General features: G+C 36.3%; 1 protein-coding gene across 2 annotated transcripts in view; it reads left to right on the top strand.

Annotated features, from left to right (window-relative positions):
- The window catches only part of LEMD3 (LEM domain containing 3), a 41,251-nt gene that overhangs the window by 12,252 nt on the left and 2,761 nt on the right, over positions 1 to 26,238 (top strand). The window contains exons 2-11 of one of the 2 annotated variants that reach the window (XR_009274744.1): positions 2,928 to 2,965; positions 5,395 to 5,461; positions 12,562 to 12,629; positions 14,444 to 14,523; positions 14,604 to 14,752; positions 15,363 to 15,464; positions 16,470 to 16,572; positions 16,804 to 16,982; positions 21,809 to 21,933; positions 23,554 to 23,635. Coding sequence is in view for 1 of the 2 variants with exons in the window: in XM_058804652.1 (XP_058660635.1) it covers positions 2,928 to 2,965; positions 5,395 to 5,461; positions 12,562 to 12,629; positions 14,444 to 14,523; positions 14,604 to 14,752; positions 15,363 to 15,464; positions 16,470 to 16,572; positions 16,804 to 16,982; positions 23,554 to 23,635 (868 nt within the window). In the remaining variant the exon portion in view is untranslated. The remainder of the gene's footprint in view (positions 1 to 2,927; positions 2,966 to 5,394; positions 5,462 to 12,561; positions 12,630 to 14,443; positions 14,524 to 14,603; positions 14,753 to 15,362; positions 15,465 to 16,469; positions 16,573 to 16,803; positions 16,983 to 21,808; positions 21,934 to 23,553; positions 23,636 to 26,238) is intronic. The other variant, XM_058804652.1, reaches the window with a different exon arrangement.

The following is a 26,238-nucleotide window of genomic DNA, read 5'->3' as shown; positions in this document are numbered from 1 at the left end:
AATTGGGATCATTCTTGTTTCTGCTGCTGCAGCTTTACAGCTCCTTAAAGTTGCATTGGAATGTTGCTTTTTCATCTCTAAAATCACATTATCTGTACATTCAAAAATAGATTATGGCATTACAGTGGTTCTGTTAAAAATGTCACCTTAAAATATTAGGAGGAACATAGAGCTGCAGAAAGGTTCAGAGGTGGCTTGTATAGCAAGGAGGAAGAGGACTCTCAAATGTGTATGAGTGATCAATGAAGTGAAGGCATGAATGTTACGAAAGGGCTGATTAGTATTTTACTCTCACCTCTGGTACAAGGGTGCATGTATTAACTTTGTAGCATGAGTAGATGGTAAGTTGTTCTTTGAACTCCATTAGAATGCGAGCTTGATAAACTATTTTCCAGGCAGCCAACTATTGCATGGTTGAGGTCTCAAACCCGTTTTGAGGAGGAGCCTTGGGAAATATATGTTCAGATTAAAAATATTACATTAATAATTAATTCTTAATATAATGTTTAGTTTTGTAGAATAAGAATTTATCACTCTTACAAATATAGTTGCATATTCTAAGAACTGTCAAGAAAGCTTTTGAACCAAGAATGCTGATGTAATATATTGAAATACCTTAGGCATGTTGGAGTATGTGAGAACTTTGCATCTGTGACTGAAGCATGTGGGAGGATTTGGTAAGAGATTAGGTTCTGGACAAAAGAAAGAAGGGTGTATTCAGAAGAGGAATTACTGAAGAAGTTAAGGAGTGGCCTTATTAACTCAAGTGAATTGAGGTTATGTGGTAAATAAATGCAGATTGATTAACAGTTGTAATTGCATATGCAGCTGATAAATTGCTGCAGTTGCATTTTGCTTACTTGCCTCATATAGCACCAGTCATGCTAAACGAAATAGCATCATGTATAAAATGTACTTCAATTTTTGGTTAACAGTAACAATCACTAACTTCAGAGGGATTTCATGGAAATCCTATAGTGTGAGTTAAAATAAAGAGTTTCAGAGATTGCTACATTTTTGTGATAAGTATTTTTGAAGAGGTGATTGGTGTTCTTGGTCATTGTAACCACTATGTATTTGTGAAGGAGAGGCAAACACTGACATATCATCTGGCTTCCTTAACAAATTCAAGGTGTAATTTATGTAAATATGAAGTTGCCCAAATATGAGATAGACTTTCCCAGCATCACAATCCCAGTAAAATCAAACCACCACCATAGCCTCTACTTAATTTCTGGGCTGCCCTAACACATCTAGAATTTCAGGTGACAGTTTTCAGTTTGAGTTTTTGCAGGCATGGAAATGTTGCACATGCGTTTGTTTTGTGACTTTCATGGACGCTAAAGTATGTTAATCAGGTGTACTGAAATCTACTCCCTCTTGTACCTTGTGTTTGTACCCACCTTCCAATCTAAAACCACTACTCAGTCAAGATTTCATGTGTGCTGAATAGCATTGACCCTGGAGTCTGTAATTATCCTTGTCTGGGTAACTAACAATCAAACTAGGTGTTTAATTCTATTTTAGGCTGTTTACATTAAATGTTTAGTGTGCTGGGTGTGTTTGTTTGAGGTAATCAATGAAATACATAAAACTTTAAAGTTTGTAGCTTGATAATCCAGTAAGCAATGGCTGTGAATTTGGACCTATAGAAACCTATAGAATGAAATAATGAAATGCTGTAGGGCTTGGTATGCAAGAGTCTTCAGCATCTGCTTGTATCAGCTTTAATTAATCTTATATCTGAATACAGTATTTGGATGTCTGTGAAAACCAGTCCCTGTGTTTGGGTGATTTTGGTTTGGTTTAGTTTTTTTTCCATTTGCTGTATCAGAAGAAGCCAAAGGGCTTATTGGATTGGTAACATGCTTAATTTTTTTTCTGAGCTGAGGCACATGGACAAACTTGTTTGCAAAGTTGCAGAGAGTCAAGCCTTCTTCATTTAGGAAGTGTTTTCATTGTCCCTCTGTTTTATACATCATTTGTTGGTTGTCACTGTAGGAGTGTGGATCTTAACCATTGCCACGTGTAGGAGCAGAGAAAGGGACTTCAAACTTCCTTTCAAAACTAAGGTGAAACAGATCAACATTTGTCTGCTGACAAGAGTGCTACTGAAGTTCATGCAGTTAATAAAAATCACATTCTTTTACAAATAATTAGGGGTTTTTCTTAGAAAATGATTTTTTGTTTCTTATCCATATTCACTTACACTTGACTAAGGTTGGGAACCCTGTTTTATAAGTTGATCCTTAGTTTCTTTTGTATCCTCCATTTCTCCTAAATGAGAAATCTAGCCATGAATTTGATCTAATATGTCAACCTTTATATTTCTATTATATTTCCTGTTTATAACTAAATTATAAATATAACTCTGAATGATCAGTTTGAGCATGGTTGTGGATCAGCAGTCAAGATATTGTCAATCAATCTACTCTTGGTTGGGCAACTCTTAATATTTTGTGGATACCTATATGCATGGGAGTGCATGAGCTCTCAGTGTGTCATCTCACTCTTGTTAAAAGAACATGCTGAGTTGTAGAGCTTTGTTATATGTATTAGTGGTGAGTAAAAGAGAGGTTTTCCTTTTTTAAATTGTCCACTAAAATGTAAAACCTTCAAATTATTTCAAAGCAATTGAGTTATAAAGCAAGGGTTCAGCAAATGGCAAGTACAGTTTTGTTTGTAAGGAAATAGTTGTGAAATTTGTTGACATACAAAAATCTAGTATAACCTAAATGCTACTATACTGCATTATCAAATGCAGAGTTAGGTCAAAGGTTAATAGATGTCTCTGTTATTTGTCTTATTATGGACCATGCTTTTATCTTAACTATTGCAGTGTTGTCATAATGCTACAATGTTGGTATACCTTTTTAGTGTTTTCAGACCCTAGAGTGAATTAATTTTTTTTCTTTTTTTCTTGACAGTCAAGGATCCCTTTAGTGAAGAACTCAAAAAAATACAAGTAAGTAAAACCACTTAATGTTGAGATTTTAATCTGTCAGATGATTGTATACAAACAATATAGATCTATTCAGAAGGATGCAGTTTTAGTAAAATTTGCAGGAAGTAAATGCACTTCTTGTAACTGGTATTTAAAATTTTTTTTCATCTTGGGCAATATAAATAAGATTACAAGATTTGGCTGTGGCATGCTGGTTGCTTCATACACAATGAAAATCGTACATAATTTGTGTTGTAGAAAGAAAAGAGTATTGGAGATTTTGAGACTAAATTTAACAGTTTTTCAGTTACTGGTAACATTAAGTTACTTAATGGTAACATTAGGCTTTTGAACCTTGAAAGCACAGCTGGTAAGAGATGGTTGACATGAAACCCAAGGATCTAATTTAGTGTTACAGAAGAGCAAGGGTTAAAGTCCTTCAAAATTAATTTTAAAATTTGTCTCTTTCACTTTGATTCCATTCTGTTACTTGTTCCTGTATTTACTTTTTTTGTCTGAAGTATCAGGCTAACAAGTTTTGAGATGTCGCCGTTGAAGCTATCTGTATTATCCTTAGTGCTGCAGCATGCGTTCAGGTGGTTCTCTCTTCTGTCTTGAATTGTAAACATAGTGATCTGCTTTTGCTAGGCATATATAAGCAAGTATTGCAAGATAATTGTGGAGGCCTTGGAGGGAGCGGTTTTTTTTGTTTTACTGTCTGGGATTTGGTGTTTTTGTTTGGTGGATTGGTGGCTTTTGTGTCTAGGATTGAACTCTCCGAATGTGAGTAATTGCATATTAAGCAGGTGGCCTTGGCTGGTTTCTTGGATAGAAAATGTTTCTGAATCTCTTGAACAAATTAAATTTCTCGAGGCAGATTCTGGGGATTCTTTCAAAATGACTTTACTAGTGTGGAGAGAATACATTTTGTTCACTGGACTTGGCCTGAGAGCCTTGTCTATATGTTACTTCTATTTCTACTGCGCTGTTCCATAGTAATCCTTTTCCATGCTTGATTGTTTGTTAGCTACAAAGGTTATACTGCTCAGTTGCTTCTTTTATATGGTCCAACTGTTAATTAGAAAAAAAATGGTCACAGTAATATTTCTCATGTTCATCTCAGTGTAGCTATTAGTGAAGTCATGGGTGTACCTACTGGCAAGTAAATGTAACTTGATGTACTGCTGGTGGTGTGTGTGTGCTGGAAGACTGATTTTCCTCTTCTGCCATTCAGAGTGTTCTCCAGCCAGGAAATGAGTCAATAAGATTGGTTAGTTTCCTGAGGAGTATCAACTACATCAACTTAATCTCAGTGATGGTTTTCTAGTACCAGAATAGGGAGAGATGATGCTGGAAATTGGTGCTGTTGGGAAATAGTTTGTCCATTGTTTGATCAATGAAAGAAGTATTTTGCTTTTCTGGTAGCAATTTTCTTACAAGAAAAAAGAAATGGACTATTCACATTTTAAAATTATGTCAATAATGCTGGTGCATCAGGGAGTTAAGCCTACTATAGTTACTTTTTTTTCAAAATTAGTATAATCAGCATATGCACAAACTGGAAAATTACTTTTTTTGAGTATTTTTTGGAATGAAGGCTCTAGTCCTAGCCATTTGATAAAACTTCAACATTTCAGAATAGCCTTCAGCGTACATAATTGTGTATGTAATTGCATGTTCTTTGTCTTCATGTTTTGAATAATTCCTTGTAAATATAAAATGCTCCTGGTTATATTTAAATAAATTTCTTGATATCTTGATAAGTTTAACTCCTCTGTAAGTAGCAATTATATGACATCTCCTATTCATGCTTCTTTTGGGAATTAGGCCTTTTTGTTTTGTGGTGTATGCAGGAAGTATCAACACTATAGTTCACAGCTTTCTGGTATGCTTTCTTTTGGCTTTTTGTTTGGTGAGGGTGGTTTATTTGGTTGGTTTTTTTTAAATTAAATTACTGTAGTTGGAAGGTGGGCAACAAAAGTCTTCCTTTGCTTGAATTTTATGCTGGAATGTGACCAGATGGTACTTTAGTGTGGCTTGTATAAAATGTCACAGCACATTTATAAAGAATAAAACTTTTGTTTTTACACAGTAGCTATCAAAAAAAACCACCCCAAACGAAACAGATTTCTTTTGAGTCATTTCACTACTCTCTTGGTAGTATCAAAATACTGCTGAGATTCTCTTGGTTTGAACTGGCAGATCCATCAGAGTCCAAGCTGCAATCTAGTTCAGCTTCAGTCAAGATCTGAAAATTCAGTGTAGTGTATATTTGGATTCAGAATCTATTGCCTGCATCATTGTTGGTGTGTGAGACATTACAGCTTCCTACCTGCATATTTAAACCGTGGGGTTTTTCCTCATGGTAATTGAAGATTCTGGGGATAGAAGGAAAAAAGTTAATCTGTACTACTGCTTGTTTTAACATAAATATGTTTTTCTCATTCTAGGAAGATGAAATAAGTCTCATGATGAAGAGCTTGTATGCACTTCATGATAAATTGGCACAAGTAGCAGGTAACACTTAAAAAATATTGTGATGTAACATTATGGGAACATAAAAGTCCCTGCTCAGATAGTGATTTACAATAACTGGGTCTCTGATAGCCATTTAGAGCTCCATTTTGGGGAACTCGAAATCCTGTTTCTGGTTCACTTACACTGTCTTTTTCCACCAGTGTTGCACCTTTTGCTGCAATGTTTGCTAATGAGATAGGCTCTTGAATATTGTGATCCTGTGTGGTTTTTGACCTGATGCCTGAATACTTTAGCAATCTCATTTTGTTAAAAGGCTTAAATTAAATTTACTATATGTGAAGAGGACTGTGTGGGTTTCTTAAAGGTTGTTAATTCACAGAGGTGAAAATAAAATATTTTGCGACTGTGTTAAAATGGTTACTAATAAAGTGAACAGTAATGGTTGAACAAGATTGCCTTGTTAGATAAAATGTCCAACTTAACCATATGACTTATACAGTAATGAAAAGTGCTGCATATAGTAATGTGTCAGATTTGGTGTTTAGGGATAGTATTATTGAATATTCAAAGTAAAAAGTAGGGTGGTTTTATCTAGAGTCGTAAGGAACGCAGCTTTAAACTGCGCACATAGGAAATGGTGAAGTTAAGGCTGTGATTATAACTTTGGCATCTGGTAAATGAGAGTTACAGCTGAGTCTGTGTCATGACTATTAAGCCATTTTTATCATCCTTGCATATTTAACCCATCATGTGTTCAGGAGGTCTTACTGGTGTTTGTGCCAACTATTTGTTTGGCATCAGCAAGTTTTACCAAGAAGGCTTTTCCATTATTATCAGGTGCTACAGACATTTTGCAAACATGAAAAAAATGTGGAAACAGCTCTGTGTCAGATACAAAGCCAACAGTGTAATATGTCAGAGCTGTATAGGAAATGTGTGAGAAATTTGAGCAGCACTGTAACACCCTGTACATTGCAACAGTAATCTATCTTCATGCAGAAACATTTTGTTTCCACAGCATTTATGGTGTCTGCTGTGAATAAAATAGGCGTTTGGACAAGCCCCACATATTTTGGTTTGTTTACATCAGAGAATCCCAGAATGGGTAAAGTTGGAAGGAACCACAGTGGGTCATCTGGGCCAACCTCCTTGCTCAAGCAGGATCATCCCAGAGCACAGGGCATAGGGTTGCATCCAAATGGTTCTTGAACATCTCCAGCGAGGGAAGCATTCCACATGCTTTCTGGACCATCTGTTCCCGTGCTCAGTCACCCACACAGTAAAGAATTCTTCCTCATGGTCAGGTGGAACTTCCTGTTCATCAGTCTCTGCCCATTGTCTCTTGTTCTGTTGCTGAGTACCACCAAGAAGAGCCCAGCTCCATCCTCTTGACATCCTCCCTTCAGATAATTATAGCATTGATGAGGTTCCCTCTCAGCTGTCTCTTCTCATGGCTGAGCGAGTCCAGCTCCCTCAGTCTTCCTCATTAGAGTGATGCTCCAGTCTCTTGATCATCTTTGTCTTCTGACATAGACTACTATAGCTGAGTGTTCCAGGGGATTGCTGCTTTTCCTTGCTTAGATCACTGTCATGCAGCTTCCCTCTCTTTTGAAGAGTGTAACAGCTTGCTGTTTGTTCAGTGTGTCATCTGGCCCTCCAGGGGCCACACAATGTACTAAATAGGTGAAAAGGTTTGGCACATAATTTCTACATCCATGAAAGAAAGGGAATTTTCTCTACTAGCTGGGGCTTACTTCAGTGTACAAATCTTTACCTGTCTGCCTTATGAAGAAGAATTTGTATGCTCCAGGACAGCTGCTTGCTTCACTAGGTCTCAAAGATGCATTTTTCTCCAGTAGTCTATTTCTGGCCATAAGGATCTTCAAATGCTTCCTTTTGAAAAATAGAACTATCCTGTCTGGTTAGGTGGTGCTCCAGACTGGAGCTGTAATGTGAGATTACCTGGTTGCTCAGTAGAGTAGCTTTCATACAGTCTGAAGAAGGACCTAATCCATCTTTACTTAGACAGAAATTCTCTTCAATGCTAAGTTTCTTAAGATACGAGAGGATGATGTCTGCCATCCAGTTTTGAATACTGTATTGATGTAGACCTGGCACACTGTCTGGAAGCAGTTTAAAAGGCATAAAACAGAGAAAGCTCTAAGGGAGATGCAGGATTTAAGAGTGTTGATCTTGTGCACAGTGCACCACTTCAAAAGAGAAGTTAAAGAATACAGATTTACACAAAGTGGTGCCTTTCAGGTCTCTCTGTCACATACTTGGAAAAGTTTCTCTCATTTCATACTTGGCTATGAATCATTTGTTCATGTTATAACTATTAATATTAAAAAGGCAGGCTGGAAACTTGAAGTAGTCTGTTCTGTTAAGCTTTATTCAACCTCTTGACTACCATAAAGATGGTCCCCTCAAAATTTGGTTTCTAGCTCTGTCTAATAAAACAGATTCATTATTTTTATTGATCTACTTTCTTACCTTGTCAACTTCAAATGGAGGGCAAGTGATGGGGCTTTTATTATAGAAGATAGAACATTATTTTTTTTAAGGAAGAAAATGTCAGAGTAATAGTTTGTTAATTTTGAGTTAATATACCATGTTGCAATTGTAGATACCTATTCTGGACTGTGGTTCTCCAATATGTTGTCAACTTATTTCATTATCCAATATAGAAATGGGTTGCCTTTAATGCATCACTCTTCTCAGAATTACTGGGCTGCCAAACCTATAGTGAGTTATTTTTGCCTCACAGGAAACTCAGAACCTGATGAGCAGATAGTGCTTCTCCCTTGAGTTGAAATTTGTGTTCCCGTGTTATCTTGAATGGTTTAGCCGTTCTTCAAAACAGCAACTTTTTATAAACAGTATATATTTCAGTACCCAACACTTTCTGCTAAAACAAAATACCTGCTTTTTTAAAATTAGAGTTACTTCAGCATATGTTAATTACTGGATATTTTGGTCCTTCATGGAGAGACTTCAAGAGATCACATCCATTTTCAGTCAGACTTGCAAAATGAATAAATCTAACCACTATAGTTACAAGAAGCAACCAGCCACCCATGGGTATGACCCTTTCTTGTAGATAAATGATTTTTTAGGTAGCCACTTCTCTTGCCTGGCATTCCTCAGTGTGACAGTCTATCGGGTTTAGACAGTTTCCTTCTTTTCACGGGTCCTTGAAGATGCAGGGGTGAATTAGGCTTTCATATGTAATAAGGCTTCCTGATAAATCCATGGCTGGAAGAGAAACCTGGCAAACCACCCAATATTATTTAATATTAATTTCAAGTATCAGTTATTATATCTGGTGGCTGTCGCAGGCTCTCTGTTCTGTCACTCTCCTAATCTTTGTCTTTTCAGGTGATTGATACTGTGCTGTTTCCAACCAGTGATTAAACAGCTGTTTGGCAAGTTCTGGTGTTCTGCAGTGTTGTTGAGCTGTTGAATTTGCCTTTAGAAGATCAGGCATTCTTACTTGCTCTTGGTCTTCTGCTTTTCTTGACCTGCCCACTTTAGTATTCTGCTGCAAGTAGCCTAAAAACATGAGACTTACTGAACAAATGTCTTGTACCCTGCTAGCAGTTTGTATCGGTGGCCATATCATATCCAGCTATAAGCTAGAGATCTGTGCTAAATCCATGTCTTCTTTGAAATACTAGATTTCCACTGCATTCTGCTACCAAGTAAGAAAATTATTTACAGAGTAAAGCAAATACTTCAAAATTTTAAATATTTCTGTTGCCTGTATATGCTGCAGCTCATAAGTTAAATGCCTAAATGAAAGTCAATTTCAAATATTCTAGCCTGCATGGAAAAGAATATCTGACTTGGTTTTTATATTAGAAGCAGTTGAGGCATAATAAGTATTTCTTTGAATTGAAACTTTAGTTGCTTTTTTGGTAGTGGTTTTAGAAGAATTCTACTTCTTAAGTGACTTGCCCAAATACACTAACATAAGCTAAAGTGTAGTTTTGTGATTCTTTCTGGGATGTGCTATTTGCCTTCCTTCAAAAGCAGAGGTTCTTTGGTTGCTCTTGAAGTAGTCAAGGAAAGTTTAAGCTCAAAGATTCATGCTTTCTAAAGTAGCTCACAGCAGACATTATAACAGAGGGGCAGTTTTTACAAAGAGATGAGATGTATCTTGCAGCAGACTTGTGTAAAGTTTTTTGCCTGTGCTTCAGTTTCATTCCTGAATATAGGGCCTCAAATGGAACAGTGGGAAACATTTTTGGCTCAGACTATGGAAAGTGGGTTTCCAGGCCAAGTGGTTAATGATTGCACCAAAGTTATTCAAAGTAAGCCTTCATTTGCAGAACTATTAGCTAACACAGTGACTGAAATGGCATATAGGAATATCCTGCTGTTACAGTAAAACAGAAGGTTGTCTGGCTTGTGAAATGCCTGACTTTCTGCAAACTTTCAAATTCATGAGTTTCTCAGAAGAAAGCTGTTAAATGGATCTCAGCAAAAAATGTGTTGGAATGAGAAACTGTGTCTCCAATAGCTTTTTGTACAAGACTGAAACTCCATAACTGATTAGCTTACATTTTTTTAAAGTGGGAGACAAGATAAAAGTGATTTTTGTTCCTCTCCCCTCTGCCCCAGTATTGCTTGAGGGAAATTTGAACTGATGGGCCTTAGACATTGACAGAGCCCAGGCAGCAAAGGTTTGGTTAACTGTTAAACTTGTTCAGAGGGAATACAATTTGAAGAAAAATTCAGCAGCAGGACTGAGTTGAAACTGTCTGCTGATTTCTGAAGATGAGACCAGAAGCTGTTAAGTCAGTGTGCTGGCTGGGTGCTGCATAAATAATTCTTGGAAGAAGGCACATAAGATTAGCATTTAAAACTACTAAAGTAATTCAGTAGTCTCCTACCTAAGGGAGCTTTTGTTCTGTTGTAAAAGGCAATGCTGTGTTCTCAGAAGGTGGAAAATCCAACATGAACCCTGAAACTTCTTGTTAAGAATTCATATTTTTCACAGTCAGTCTCCTGCTTGTGTGTTTGGTTTGCTTTCTCATCTGCATATTAACCTCACCCTTTCTATTCTCTCCCATTTATTTCATAACAGGACTTTTTTGCTAATCTAGATAATTAAAAAACCAACCAAAGCAAAGCTTCTTAACAGAAGGGTCTCATCCCCCTTCTCTCACAAGCTGTTTTGTTCAAAGTATGACTGACATGCTTTATCTGTATTAAAAAGACCTCAGAAAGACTTCAGGTCTTACCAAACAAGAGAGAAGGCTTAAATGTAGGAATACCTGTTCAGACTTGCTCATGTCATACAACTTAGTATCAGGTGTAAATTGTACATACAGCTTTTACAGAGATATGTTTTGGGTTTCTTGTATTCATTCTATCAATTCTAGATTTAAAACAATGTGTTTACACCAGAGACTGTGTGAGTACAATGTATAGTTATTCTAAGTCTGCTAATCTTGAAACATGAAATCACTGCTGATTATACATGTAAATTTACAGGCTGTACAGTTTAGGCTGTAAACCAAAGTCTGCCTAAATTACATACAAGAAAAGCCCATAGCTCCAATTCAGGTGCTAAAATTAGAGTGGGTTTTATCAAAGTGGTGTCCATTTTCAGCAGTGATCTGTCTAGTTTTGCAATTACAGTAGACTCAGGCACTTTGAAAGTCTTAGATGTTGCATGCTAATTTTCAAGTGAAACAACTTGTAAAATTTTCTGCTCAGTACTTGATTGAGAATATATGCATGCACACAGGCTGAGTTCCAGCAGCACTTCTAGGCCAGTTAGCACTCTTACAAACACTGCTCCTATTTCTCTATATCCCAGCAGTAAGAGCATCCCTGTTAGGCTAATGTGCTTGCAAGGCCAAATTATCTTAAATCTGTTGAAGTGTACTAAACAAAACTTCTGCAGTCTGAGAAGGACTTTGGCTTCATAGAAATGTGTATTTCTTTGGAACTCCAAATGAGTGAGGTGTGAAGGTGCTTCTCCATAACTTGCTAGTGTTTCCTAACTTTTGCTCACATTGCCTTGAACGTTCCTGTTTTTGTAGGGAGCTAATACTTGAAATTGCTTTTTAAAAAATATATTCCAATATAAGTGAAGGTTTACATTTTACAGAAGCACAAGTATCTTAAATTTTCTTAGCCTTGCTATAGCTTTGGGAATAGTACAACTTGGCATAGATTCAAGAAGGTAAGGCAGGCATAACACTCAGCCAATGAAAGACTGGGTTTGTTGTTTCCTATTTTATTGTTTTGGCACAGTAAAAACATAGTTGCAAATGCCAAGATTTAGGGTTTTTTTGAAGAAATAGCAGGGGAAAAAGTGTCTTGCCAATGCTGACAGTTCTTCAGAAATGATGGCCTAGTGATAGATGGAAAACTGGCGTTAGACCTTTTCCTTTTCTGTATGGCTTTGTGTTGATATGACTGTCACTACTTTCACTACTTCTTTGTTCATTGCATTAACCATGTACCTTTAGTTTAGCAGAGAAAACCAGGGAGATGATGGCCCATTGCTCTGAGGACTGACTATGCATATAAATACCTTATTTCCTGGCTACTTCTGCACACATTCCAAAACCAATAGAAGATGTTAAAAGTGCCTGTTTCAAGCTATAGTGGGATTCTGTGCAGGTTCAGGAAAGCAATGAGAATAATTTAGGCCAATGTAAAATGCGGTAACTTCATAGTGCCTGAAATACTGTGGATGTATTTCAGCTGGAACTTGGGCTCTGTAAAAGATAATACAGGTTTTGGAGTTAAAGGAAACTATCTGGAAGCTGAGTCAGGGTACAGTAACTTTTATGGTAATGTCCTTCTGACAGTTCTTCATGCTGCCTATTATTCTGCTTTTGGTGTAAATACCAAAACACACTTTCTGAGCAGCACATGAGATTGTGTTGCTGTAATTTGTGCATATTATTAGTTCTGAAAATCATTGGGGTTTTTAAACTTCTTTTGAAGGAGAAATTTGTGCAGAGATTTTTTCTATATTTTTAGTGGAACCTATGAGAATTGCTGTACTGCTATGACTGCTTGTGTAAATGTTGTTAACCATAAGCTGGTGTTTAGGTGATTTTGTTTTATATAATGCAGTAATAAATAGATCAAAATAAAAGTTTTCATTTTACCAGGGGAACATGAATGTGGCAGCTCTGTTCAAAGAAACCTTACCGTCCAGGAGGCAGCTGCATATTTAAAAGTAAGTAAATGAGTTATTTTTCATTGATTGTATAGAAGATCTGTATAAGTTACAATTTGCAAGGCCTGTTTTTGTATCTACTGTATTGACTAAAATTTGACTTAGTATTAAATAGTATTTGGAAGTGATCAGAACTGATGACTTCAGTACATACTACATATGATTTTTATTTGGGGATGTAGTGAGCATTTGGGGAGAGGGAGGGTAAAAGAAACAGAATTAATGACAATGAAAGTGTAGCGAGTAGTGCTTCAGTGACATGCAGGGCTTTTTCGATGGAAATAGTTGACCAAGATGAAAATAATACATTTATAATACTCAAATATATAGATGCTTCTCTGAAAATCACTGTTTTGGTTTTTGAGACTTAGTAGAAAGGGATACTCTTCCATTCTTTGTGGAGAATGGTTGATGGGTAGATCTGTGCAAGCAGCCTGACAGGCAGCAGCTGTTTGGAGAGGCTATTCATTGATGCTTTAAATAGAAATGGTCAAAAAAAGGCCTTTTTTTAAATTTGATCACTGTGCAGTATTTTGAAATCCCACTCGCTGTTATTCCCCTGCCTCACTCCCCAAATAAAAGATGACTCTTGCCTTGTCTTGACAGCTGTAGGGTTTATTTTAGCCCATGCTGGTGTACCCTTCAGTGGAAAAGTACTTGCAGCTTTTAAGAGGCAGAGAGTGTAAGATTTCTTTGATTGGATGGGGAGGAGGTAAACTGATGTATGTAATATACAAATGTGTAGAAATTTTATGTTTTGGCAAATGTGTATGTACTAGATAAAAAGGGGCAATGCTTTAGAGCATCCCAAAGAAGCTGCTAACTCTGGTTTATGGTTTGGCAATAATAATTTATATCAGTTAAAATCAGTCCATTGTGGAAAAAATTAAGGTTATGCCCTAGAGCTGATTGTCTTGCCTATCTGTTATGCTGAAAGAATGACATAACTGTTCACTGTTACCGTAACTGTTTTAGCTGTGCTAGAAAACTCAAGTTTAATATGAAAAATTGTTGCTTTGTAGGAAGTCTAATTTAACCATATAGCTTCTTTGCAGAATTTGTGTGTTCACTGATTAAATTTTCAATACTTTAGTCTCAAAGGTAAAATAAAACCATTACTGTCTTTTCTTAAGTACTTATGCTTGGCTTCTAAGCCAATGTGAGGTTCAGAGGAAAGATGAAAATAAAACTTTTTTGGGACTGTAATTTCAAATACAACAGTTACTTCCATTTTCACTTTTCTCTTTTTGCAAAAGAGCATGCAAGATGAGCTATGGAGAAAACCTTAGCTCAGATAGCAGTGAGTGTTATCCTATTAGAATTAATATAAAATAATTTTTTAAAAGTCAATGTAGTGATGTCAGTTCTTGATCTACAAATCCTGGATTTTTTTTCAAAATATCTGTTAAAACTATATTTACTCAAGCTTCTTAAAGAATGGAGCATGGAACTGCTTTCATAGGAGGCGTTTCCAGCAGAGTTCAGATGCAGTTGAAGTTTCACTCTCGGAGTAGATTTCCAGCGATCGCCGCCTAGTGGCTGAGTAGTTTTTTCTTACTCTAGAGTTGTGACTAAAACAGTGAACGTGGCTTGGCTTTTCAAATACTTCTGAGTTTGAGGGATGCTGGTGAGTCTGGGAACTGCTTGTAGCACAAATAGATTTACTTTATGCAGTGGACACGTACTGAAAACCTGAAGTATCAGGAATGAAACAATATAGTTTTAACTACTGCTCTGTATAGTATCTCAGTTTTATTTGCATAATAAGTCCCTGGTTATTTATGAAATTACTGATTAATATTGTATTTTGACAGAATTTAGATCCAGAATATGAAAGTGTACTTAACACATCATTACAATGGATCTTGAATAGTGGGGAAGATGTTGGCATAAAGTAAGTGGTGTTTATTTCTTAATTTAATTTCTTCTAAGAGAATGTGTCCTTTTTCATAAGTACTGTATGTTTTTGAATAGGTGTCTCAGCAATGACCCTAATGAGATGGATGTCACTAACGTGACAGATGTGAAGTATCTGGAATCCACTAGTCCAAAGATGTCTTTCAGGTGTCGTTTTCGCCGTGCGTTTGTTAATGTAACTCACAGATTATCAATATTGCTTTGGGGTAAGTTAATAAAACAGTCAACCTTTTTTTTGTTGTAACTCCTATTTATCTAAGTGCATGGAGAAAAGCAAGTTTAGAGAAAGTTTTTATTCAGCCATAAAACTTAGAGTTTCCGTTCATATCCTGATTAAATTGGGGTTTGATATGCATTTCTATTGCACCACTGTATTTCCACACTGGTTGTTATCATCTGCTTCTGTAGTCAGCTGAACATATTCATTCTTTGGGAAATCTTTTTCCCTGCCAGAGCAATATCTTATGGCTTTCAAAAGTTCCATGTTGAACTGACCAGAAAAAGCAAACTGTTCAGTAAAAAGATGATAGCCTTAATTTTGAGGATATTTCACTGTTATTCCAGGAAGTTTAAAAAATAACTGCAGAAAAGATAATCTGGAGTACTGAGCTGTTCTTAAAACAATAAATGTTTTCCTAGAAGTAGCTGCTCTTTCAAGTGGAAGAGTTTGTTTTCAGGCAGCAAGTACAGTGTATTTCACTAGTTTTGAATGTACAGTGCTTGTTAGATAGTCTACTTCTGAAGTATGCTTTGTAAACTCTGTTAAATATCCAGTGCTCTAATACTGCTTAAAGTGTATTATGCATGTTAATGCAGGTGTAGCAATGGTTTGGGGAGTCTTACACTACATGAAATACCGTTGGGCAAAAGAGGAAGAAGAAACAAAGCAGATGTATGATATGGTGGTGAAAATCATAGGTATGACATGTTTAATTGTGTCTGATATATCTGTATCAGCTTTGTATAAGCTTTCAGAGTACTGTTAATTAATTCAGTTAATGTTTCTTCATGTTTAGTTGTCATACTGTTAGAGTTCTTGGTCCAGTGTGATCTGTGTGTTTTATTTCTCCTTTAAAATACCCCATCCTTTAAAACTAATCAAAGCTTTTGACATGAAGCTTGTAATTTGTGAATTACATCAACATGGCTATAAAGTTGCCATTGACTTGGTAGTTTTTTGTCCTCCTGTTGAATACAAATATAAATGTGATGTTTGTTTACTGAAGTATAGTGATATGTTGCTTTCTGTATGTGTTTTTTCAGCTAACTTCAGGTAAAATATCCACTCCAAAAATGTGTGGTAGCTCTCAATACCATCCTTAATGTTTTTTTCATAGAAAAAGCAGCTTTTTAGTTAATTACTTTTAGCAGGAGGTTTTTCAGCAAAATAGTATGCACAACTGAGATCTGAAATCCTCTCTTTCTACTTGAAGCCACAGTATTAGCAGTAGGTTCAGTTTGTAGTCTTTCTGTTTGGAGTCTTGTAGTCTTGCTTAAGTTGTTCTATTACATTCACTCATGGTAGTCACGATAAATACAGAGATGGTAGAGGAATCAAAACTGTTCTGTTTTAACCATGTGCCTACCTTTTTTGTCTGCAAATCAAGTTTTGTTGAGGTGGAAGGAAAGCACTTTATTTTCAAAGATGGCCATCTTTACTAACACTTCAAAAGTACCAGTCAAGAATAAATGTAAGAACTGTCTTCCTTTACTTCAAAGTTACTTGGGATACCTAGATATGCTGTTAATTTGCCTTAAGAATGTTTTGGAAAAAACAATGATTCAAAATGCCAGAAAAACCTAACTATTGAAATCAGGAAGAGTGTTCAGAGTAGCTGTTAATTGCCAGAAGTGATAGTTTTCTTAATGTTTGCATGAGCTACAAGGTTATCAGTTTGGTTTCTTTTTTTTTTTTGTCCTCAGATGTTCTAAGAAGCCACAGTGAGGCGTGTTCAGAAAATAAAGAGTTGCAGCCTTACATGCCAATTTTGCATGTGCGTGATTCTCTAATACCACCTCAGGACAGGTGCGTTCTCACTAGAAGTACTGAAAGGGGGGGAAAAATAGTAAAAATAAATTGGTCAATTAACTTAATTTCAGATAAAAATAACTTAATTTCTTAATAGATTGCACAGTGTAGTATTTTGGAGTTTCCTATTGATACAGATGGTGGAAAAGCATTGGATTCTCTTACATTGGATTCAACTATGCAGGTTGTTGTTATGCTAACTTTGTGATTCTTGTTTCAATTTTTAAGGAGGAAGATGAATAAAGTCTGGAACAGAGCAGTTGACTTTCTTGCAGCAAATGAATCTAGAGTTCGCACAGAGACACGAAGAGTGGGCGGTGCCGAGTTCTTGGTCTGGAAGTGGATGCAACCTTCTGCAGCATGTGACAAAATTTTAGTGATACCATCAAAAGTGTGGCAAGGCCAAGGTACTGAAGATGTATTTTGCAGATATAATTGTCTTAATTCTGCATCTAACTTAAAAATGGTACTCTGTTGCTTGAAAACAGGCATGAAAGACTTGTTTTCTCTCTTGCATTTAAGGATTGTTATAAACTGTTAGTGCTACTTTTCTATTATCTTGTTTTATGGACTTACTTGTGGTGCATTGTGTCTGCCTTGTTTTCAAGGGAAGGTAGCTTTTCTGTTATAGCTACTGCAGAAATATGCAGTGGGTATTCAGCCAAAGTGAGTTACTATTTCTTTTTTTGTGAATTTAAAAAGAATCCTCTTTAGTTGGTCAAATTCTGACATGCTTACACTTACTGTTAGTAGTGTAATTGTTTGTGTATGACAGCAGGTAAATTGTGTCTTGCAGACTTAGATTTCCTACTGTTAAGTTGCCAGTAAGCTGCCTAAAGACAAAGTTAGGGGGAAGAGATAATTATTTTAAAAGGGAAATTGCCAGGACAAAAGACTTCTCAATTAGGAAAATGTGCATTTGGAACATCTAATAGTGTTAGATGTTCTATCTCTGTCATAAATGTTTTTCTACACAGCATTTGTTTTTCAGACTGTGGTTAGCATTTGCTTTAATAGAGAAGGTAGTTTGTCATACATGGATTTTTCAGTGGTCTGTCACTTTTCAGTTTTATCATGAAACCAAATGGCAAGAATTTAATAGGTTTGCAGTTTTATGTCTGCAGTGGTCATATTTTCCTGGTTTGAAAAGCCTTTCTTGGTTTTTCTTTCTGCTTCATGTTAAGCTTCAGGTTTTGGTTTGCTCTTTTTTTTTTTTGTCAATGAAAAATTGAAACTATAGGATTTGAATTCTGATTTGCAATTTAAAAAGAATGGTCATTTCTATTTCTGCCTGAGTGTGAAAGTAAGTAATATCATTATCTACTTCTCAAACTTATACTATTGGTTTTAGCATTGCATTTCTCATTTTAAATAATTCATTGGAAATGAGGGCTGCTTTTTTAAAAGTACCACATGAATGCTGCTGCAGGCTTGAGGTTCTGTTTGCAGTAGTAGTAATGTGGCATTCTGCTGTGACAACTGTATTGCTGAATTTCTCAATTTCTCAAAGTTTTCTTGAGTGAAATGTGTATGTGAACTTAATTCCAGGAGTTGTGGAACCTTTTCTTTCCAGGACATTGTACATTAGGGATGTGCAAGTGCTTTAGTTGCAATACAGAAATGGTGGGTTTTGTCAACAGCTGTTATCTCTGTAGTAGTGCCACGATTGAATTTCAAGCACTTAAATTGAACACAGCTTCTGCAAACCATATATGTATTATAAATCTGAATCTTCTACATATTGTATTGTTCAGTGCAGGCTGGGAAACATCATGCTCTAGTTTCAATTTGCAGCTCATTTGCTCTCAGTTTTTCTTGTCCTGTTTGACTGCAGTATAAATCACACCATGGCATTCTGTCCTGTATTAGAAATGGGATTGGATTCTCCTCACCTGGAGAGCCCTCAGTGTGTGATAGCTCAGGTGGTGTTTTGCTACCTGTAATACACATTCAAGAGTGTAAACGGAACAGTGGTCTCCAACACTTCCTAGAAAGACTGCTGTAGTAGTATTGATATGCACCATCCCAGTCTGAGCATCTGATAACCTGCTTCAGCTTATTGCAAATATGGACAGAATAACTTGATCTCTCAGCTGTGGCTGTCGTCTGTATGTCGTTTAGAGAGTATGTACTACAACTTCCTGTTTCCTATTGCATAGGATGTATCAAAATCCATTCTGTTGCAGTCCTTTTAATTGCAGTTTTTCTGATTTCCTTGTTATGCTTGAAGTTTAGTGAAGATCTTTGAAGAGCTGAAATTGCATACTTTGGCTCTAACAGAAGGGCGTGGAAATGGGGTGCCTGAAACTACAGTGGGTTATTTGGGCTCATATTATTTGATTATTTGGACAGTCAGCAGGCAAAGGCAATTTTCACATGCAAAGGCTCTTTCTGTTTTGCACTCCTTGTGTTCAAATGACTGTTGGAAATAGTTCTGTTGCATAAGTCTCATGCTTTTTGCCCAGCTATTTCTTTCCTGATGTTAGGAATTCTACATGTATGTGTCACTTTCTTTCTTGGAAGTATGCATTAACTGGAATTTAAGTTCATACTCCAGTTCTGATGTTTGAATGTATAAGTTCATAAATCTAGATACTCTTCAAGGCTGCTATGCCCTCAACAGACTCAGCATATAGCAAATCATAATGAATTATTGGGTCTGAATCTTGTGAATAACTTTCAAGCTTGCAGTTTTTTAACCATCTGAGATCTGGTAGTGTTCTGTAGCAGAGAACAATACTTGAGCATGCGCAATTGAAGAAGAAACCCTTTTCAGAAAGGCCTGTCATCATTTTACAAGGGTATCCATTAATGATAGTGTGCATTTTAACTCTTGGGACCTGTAGCTTGCCTGAGATCTAATGCCTGCTGTCTGTTAGCAGTGTGTTAAAGCATCACTGTGACATTTTGTCCAGTTCTTCAGGGTGCAGCCTGTGTTTTGACAGTTTAGTTTGTTTTTGGTTTTTTTTCTGGATCAGAATAAATTCTGGTGCCATTCCTTTGAAATATTACCTACTGGATACAGTAGCTGTATTTGTTAAAAAGAAAAGGGTAGGTAAGCTAATTGTAGGGTAGACAAATGCAATGTTTTGAAAACAATATACAAGGGAATAGTCAATTGAGAAACAATCTGGATCATGCCAAGTGATTTAATTAAATCTCACAGTGGAGAGAACCCCACAATTCTAGTGTGTTCAGTTTGTTTTTGAAAGAACAGATACAATTGTCCTATCGCACCTTTGATAACTGGAACTCTGAAGAAAGCTAGGTAGGCAGGCCTGCAGTGTAGCTAAGCTAACAGTACAAGCTAAAGTTCCTTGACAGCTCTGGAGATGAGATAAAGAGGTTCTCTGAAGTACCACGTCTAGGGTGATATTTCATCCTGCAGCGTGGAAGATAACCTGTTACCTTCTGTGAATGACACCCCTCCTCCCCGGCTTGTGAGAACATAATCCTTTCTCTGAACAAAAACAAACAAAAAAACCCCAAACCACAATTATACTCTGAACTATTGCAAGAAAACTGGATTTCATGCTGCTTGTAAAATTCAGTATCCATCCTGTGTTTGTCTTCTATAGCTGAATTAGCTATATTAAACCTCAATTCAACCATACTTTTCTCTTTGGTGATATTAATTTCAGCATCTTCCATGTGTAGTAAAGAACCGCATGATGTATAAAAGAACATATTTTCAATATTTTCAGGTAATTGTTTTCTTTTTTTTTTCTTGCCTTTGATAAGAAGGGTTAGTACTTATTAAATTGCAGTGATCCATGGCTTAACATTGAAAAAACCTGGTTTTAAGAAACATGGCTACCTATATTTGATGCAAGTATTCAGCCTTATCAGGTTCATCAAATTTACATCTAAAGATCTTTTGGGTTGTCTTGTAACCCATGGTGATGATACTTGGGAACTCCTTTTGTAATAATATGCTAGTAATTCAAGGGGTATAGAAAGCTGTACTGCAATCTCTTCAATGGTCATTTTGAAGCCAGTGCAAGAGATACTTCTTCCATCATAGACAGTAATAAAGGGGTTGACAAAAGCACATGTGTTTAGCTGCTGCTGCTCTTCAAATCTGGAATGATAGTGATATTCAGTTTGAGGTAGTAAAATAATGTACATTATGAATTAAATAAAAAGTAGCTTTCTTTTCTTGAAAGTGCTCAGTAATCCCCATGGGGAATTTATGAAAGTCCTGAGTTTTTTCCCACCAGTGGCTTACTACACAAAGTTGTGTCTCTGCTTCCCTATTTCATCTCTACCTTTTCATCTTTGTCTTGTAAGCATTACTCCTTAGACCTGTGTAGAAAAAGATGTGAGATACTTAGTTAACCAGTGTGTAGCTTATACTGTTGTCCTGCAAGAATGTTTGCTTATGCCCTTATCAAGAATATTTTGTATGCTCCACACCAATGTAACTTTTCAAATAATCAGTACTCTATTCTGAACAGCTTTGTCACTGAAGCAACTTCTTTTAGAGGAGGGGGAGAATCAGTTGTTACAGATGTGAAATGAAGTTCAAGAGACATCACTTAACTATGCTGGTTTCAGTTTTGCTGTGTAGGTACAACATTAACTTGCCTGTGTCTTCTCTACCCTCTCTTTTTTGGTGCCATTTCTGGTATACATATTAAGGTTATTATTGTTCTAGCATTAATTTCACACTTCACTGATTTCCATGTAATTTTTTCCCTTATACATGAAAAGCTCCATCTAAGTTGCAAAAGTTACTTTTAATTTAGCATGATTTTGAGAAGTTTTTTTGAGAAAAGACAGAGTTCATCTTTATTTTCATATGCTGCACTGCCCTGGGCACACTTCCCTACTGGTAGGATGTTACATTTAGTTAGAAGCAGTTTAGTCTTGTGCTGATGGTAGGCTCTTCTGGCTGAGGTTATCTCAGTAAGCACCTGAGATCTTCCAATCAAAAGGACATCAAAGTTATTAGAAACTGGAACAGGCAAAGAATAGTTTATATAGGTAACTACACTAAAGGGTGAATTCCCCATTTAGTTACTTTTGGATAGCTCAGTGGTTTAACTGCTTCCATAAATATCAGTTTGGAGGTTTTTTAGTTCATAAACAGCTTGCAGAAATGTTGATCCTCTGGGTCTAGGATCTCTGCAAATAACCTCGCTATTCTTTATCCTTGGATTAAAACCATGTGCTGAATAAACCTAGTTATAAACAATCAGCACATAATTTCCTCAACCCCACACCTTTTCAGGTCCAGGTCCATGACTAGGCCACCCCAGATCACCTTCTCCAGTATGGTGTGGTGCCCCAGTGTACAATATGCTGGTGACATTTCACCCCCCCCTTGATCTGCTGGAGCCAACCTCCATAAGTAAGGTAAGTCCATGTATTTTTCAATGTTGCTTAGTTCTGTAAAGTTTTTATTGTATACCCTATGTATAATTTTTAATGAGGGGCAAAAAACTTTACAAAACCATGTGCTATTGAAAAAGGACTTGTCCTTAAACTATAGGCAGCTTAGAGATAGATGCAGTGTCACCAGCATACTTAGAAATCTCTTCCCAAGACAAAAACAGACAGTTATTACAGGTGTTGGTGACTTGCACTCTGTGTGCATGTGTTCTTAATAAGAACATTTCTAGTTATTTGGGGAACTTGCAGTAGGTTGGATATTAGAATTGGAGGTTACCTTTTCTAATTTCTAGTTGGTAATTGTATTTCATTTGTCTTGAGAATTTACATAAGAATAAGTTTTTCTACGCAGTATCTCCAGGCAGTGAATTTTCTCTTGGTTAGTGCTTGTCTTTCACAAGCTGTGTCTTCCACATGACTTAATTTTGTCTGTGTGACACAGTTTTTGTTTGGGTGGCATACAGAAGAGCAGCAGTGTTCATGTGTTTTGGATGTACTTTCAAGATTTTAAAAGATCAGCAGTAAGAAGCACAGACATCTGCCCACAACAGGCACTTCTGACCCTTGGAATGTAACATCCTGAATATGTTAAATTTTTCTAAAGTAGAATTGCAAAGGAGAAGCATTAATAGCAGTTTTTTTGTTGTTGATATTTTAATCTTATGTTCAAACTCTTGAATCTACTTAGTCTTCAAAGTAAAATTTCCTTCAAGCCTTGAAAGCTGTTTTACTAGGCTATCCCCTTTCATTTCCACTGCTGATTTGTTGGCCCTTCTCAAGGTATGGAGCTGCCTTATCTGAATCTGAAGTGGCCCTTGATTCCTTTTCTCATGGTACAGTCTTCTCTTGTGACTCTCACAAGTAGAACTTGTGAACTTTAATGAAGTTACTATTTATTTTAGGATTTCAGAATGTGTTTTGTGGCACTGTTCAGCTTTGAGTTACTCTGTAATTTTTGATTTTCATTTTTCTTCTTATATCTGTTTTATCCTCTGGTATGTTTCATTTCAGATTTTTAGAAGCTTCTGATCATGTGTGATCATTTAGGGCTATAAAGGCTCTGTCCTTTTAGCACATCCTTGACATGTTACTGCACTACAAATATAATGCAACATCCATCTTAAGGTCTCCTTATTTATTAGCCAGATGGGCAGCATATTGCCCCAAAAGTAGAAAAAATGAAAATTTCATCAGGCAATTAGAGCTGTATGGTTAACTTCCAGTTCCAAAAGTTTACTCCAGGTGTTGTGTATATCTGGATTTTCATGGAGATGTAGTGCAAATCCTTTCTTTTCAAGTATATGTTATTTTTAAAAATATCCTGAATTCCTTCCATGTGGCCTGGATATAAGAGAGTGTCTTAAATGTAGAGGTTTTAAGTATAAAAAATTAAGCAAAATATGGTATGTTTTCTTCAGTGTGGTAGAAGACTGTGTGAAACTAATTTGCTTGAATTCTTTCATATATGAAATAAACTTACTTCTGAGTAAAACTAGAAAGGTATTAATGTATAAAGTTGACATTTCTTACCTCAATGGCATTATGCCTGTAAATAATTAATATTTAATTTATTTTTCTTTCTAGCATTTCATCTAGATAGAAGAAATTCACCCCCGAACAGCTTGACACCATGTCTAAAGATTCGCAATATGTTTGATCCAGTTATGTAAGTAAAAGCAGTTATCTGTCTGTATTTCTGCATTCTTTTGGAAGATTCCATTTCTTACCTCTGAGAGGGGTTTGGAAGAAGTGAAGAAACATGAACATGTTGAAAAAAACAGGTTGTAAAAAAAAATCTTTCTCTTAACATCTTTGAGAAGACATAAAAAATCTTAACAATCTGTCTTCTGTCCTTCATTGTATTGCTCTGTGTCTTTGGCTCACTTCTTGAAGGATGTGGCATATAGTCAAACTACTTGGAGCAATGACTGATCTTTATCCATTAATTAAATTTGTAATGTTCAATTGTATCAACTGACAGAGGAGACTCCTGTGGCCTGACAACAGATTGTAAGTTTTTAAAGTATTGCTCAACATTCTGGAGTATTTGGACTGCTACAAAGCTTGCACAGTTTGCATTTAAAAGGCTGAATTTAAATTGCTTTAATGGCACTGTGACTGCCTAATTTTGAAGCAAATGGATTTTTGTAGTGGGAACAAATTAGTGCTGTGTACTGGCTTCTAATGCTCATGTAATTCTCATAATTCTGAAGTATGTACTGTGTATGAATAAGTAACAAGCTTATTTAATGTACTGAAAGCTAAGGAAAAATAATAAATTTTTTTTGTAATCTTTTAAATCTTCATCTACTCCACTTTTCTGTAGTATCGCCTTTGGCTGTGGACTAGATCGTGGTAGGAGTTGGGAACTAACACATAGGTTATGCCAGATAATCCTGTGTAAGCTTTGAAGTCTCTTTGTCCACTGTAAAGAGATACAGGAACTCCAATAACTTCTCTGGAGTAAATTATTCCTTAATGTGATTATACAAGGGAAAAATACAGAGGCTGTGTCTTACAAGGGTACATGTGAGATGCTACCTCAATAATACAACCTATTGATTAGGACAGGAACTAGGGGAGGACATCAGCGTATGGACACAAGTGATTGCTAAGTTTGGATGTATTTATTCAGCCTTTTTTCTAGCCACACTTAATTAGTTTAATTCCTTGCCTTATTAACTGAAAAGCTGTTAGTTAATTTAGCTGAAGACAGTGTTACCTCTCACATAGAGAAGTACTCCAAAAACCTTTTCTCAGTGTCTTTAAGATTTAATGTCTGGTCAAAGACACCAGCTTCTGTAGCTTCTATAATAATTTTCAGGTTGGAGTAGGGTGAGCAAGACTGAAATTTCAGGGGTTCTTGAAGCAAATTGATCCTCCTGTAGGAGGATTAAAACATGAGATTTGCATAGAATTTTAAGTGATATCAACATCCTTATTGTAGATGCTTCAAAGGAGACTTTGTGAGCTGTATTGGTTAGTCTGAGTGGTACTGAAATAAGTCCATTCCTGAAGCTTCACTGTAATATTTATTGGTATGTGGTATTGGCTATTTTCCTGTTTCAGAATGTTAGCAGTTCAAAATGTCTGCTGTTAATGGAACTAATTACTGAGGTGTTATTTTTGTCATAACAGTCTCCCTTTTTAGCCTTTATCTTTGCTGTAAGTTTCAGTGCTTTTCAGTACTGACCCAGCCCATGCCCAATAGGTGCATTTAAAAGCCCCAACATTTATAGACTAGGAGTTGTGTTTTGACACTTGTCTTTAGTGCCTATGTCCAGTCAGCTATTTGGAACATTACAACTTCTAATACATTGAATTTTTGTAGACCTTTTCTTTTGGAAGCTGACCTAGCTCCATTACTGGACTTCTGGATTGCATTCATAGTGGGATCCAATTCCATATTGTACTCCCTAGTGCATTCTTCTTCTGTGAGCTGTCTTTCAGAGGACTGTTGTTTAAGGAAATAGTTCTTATCATACCCTTGTAGTTGTCTTAAAGAAAACACAAATAAAAATCCAGAGCCCTCAGTGCAAGACAAACTGTATTATTAATCTGCTTGTGTCATTAGAGGAAGGAGGCTTATGTTCTTGTTCCAGACCTGAAAGGGATGAATGCTTTCATCCATCTAAAACCACCTAAAACACAGAATGTACCAGTCTCTGTGATTAGATTGTCAAGTATTGTTTTGACGTTGGCTGTGGGTACAAGGTATGTTTAACAAAACTAGTTTTAGCTGCTCTTACAGTGACTGTATACTGACAATAATTACTGAATTCCTTTCAGTGATTACACCAGTAGCTGTTAGAAGCAGCCCCATGAAAAACATCTTTTTTCTTGGCTTGAGAATCATCTGGGAATATAGTGGTTAACTTTTTTTATTAATATTAGCACAGCACATAATCACCTCTCTACTGCCAAAAGTCAGGGAGGAATCATATCAAGGGAACAACTTGTCCAACTTGTTCACTTGTACATTATGAACCCTCACATCACAGCATCAGACTTTGTTGTGTGTTCTAGACATTTACTGTGCAAGGCAGAAACATGTTTTTTTAACTATCAGTCTAAGCACCAGTTGGATAGGCCCATTTTAGGACAACACCCCACCCCCCAAAGAAGTTACTTCTCTTGATTTGTAAGGTTGAATTTTCTAAAGTGGACTATGGGAGCCAATTTATGGTGTATTCAGTAGGAAAAGTATTTAACCTGTCCCAGAGGCATTTACCAGAAAATTATGTAAAGTTACAGAGAAACCAGACTCAG

The sequence above is a fragment of the Ammospiza caudacuta genome, chromosome 5 (genome assembly GCF_027887145.1).
Source record: "Ammospiza caudacuta isolate bAmmCau1 chromosome 5, bAmmCau1.pri, whole genome shotgun sequence".
Lineage (NCBI taxonomy): Eukaryota > Metazoa > Chordata > Aves > Passeriformes > Passerellidae > Ammospiza > Ammospiza caudacuta.
Note: the sequence above shows the minus strand (reverse complement) of the source record. Positions and strands in the feature narration are given on the sequence as shown.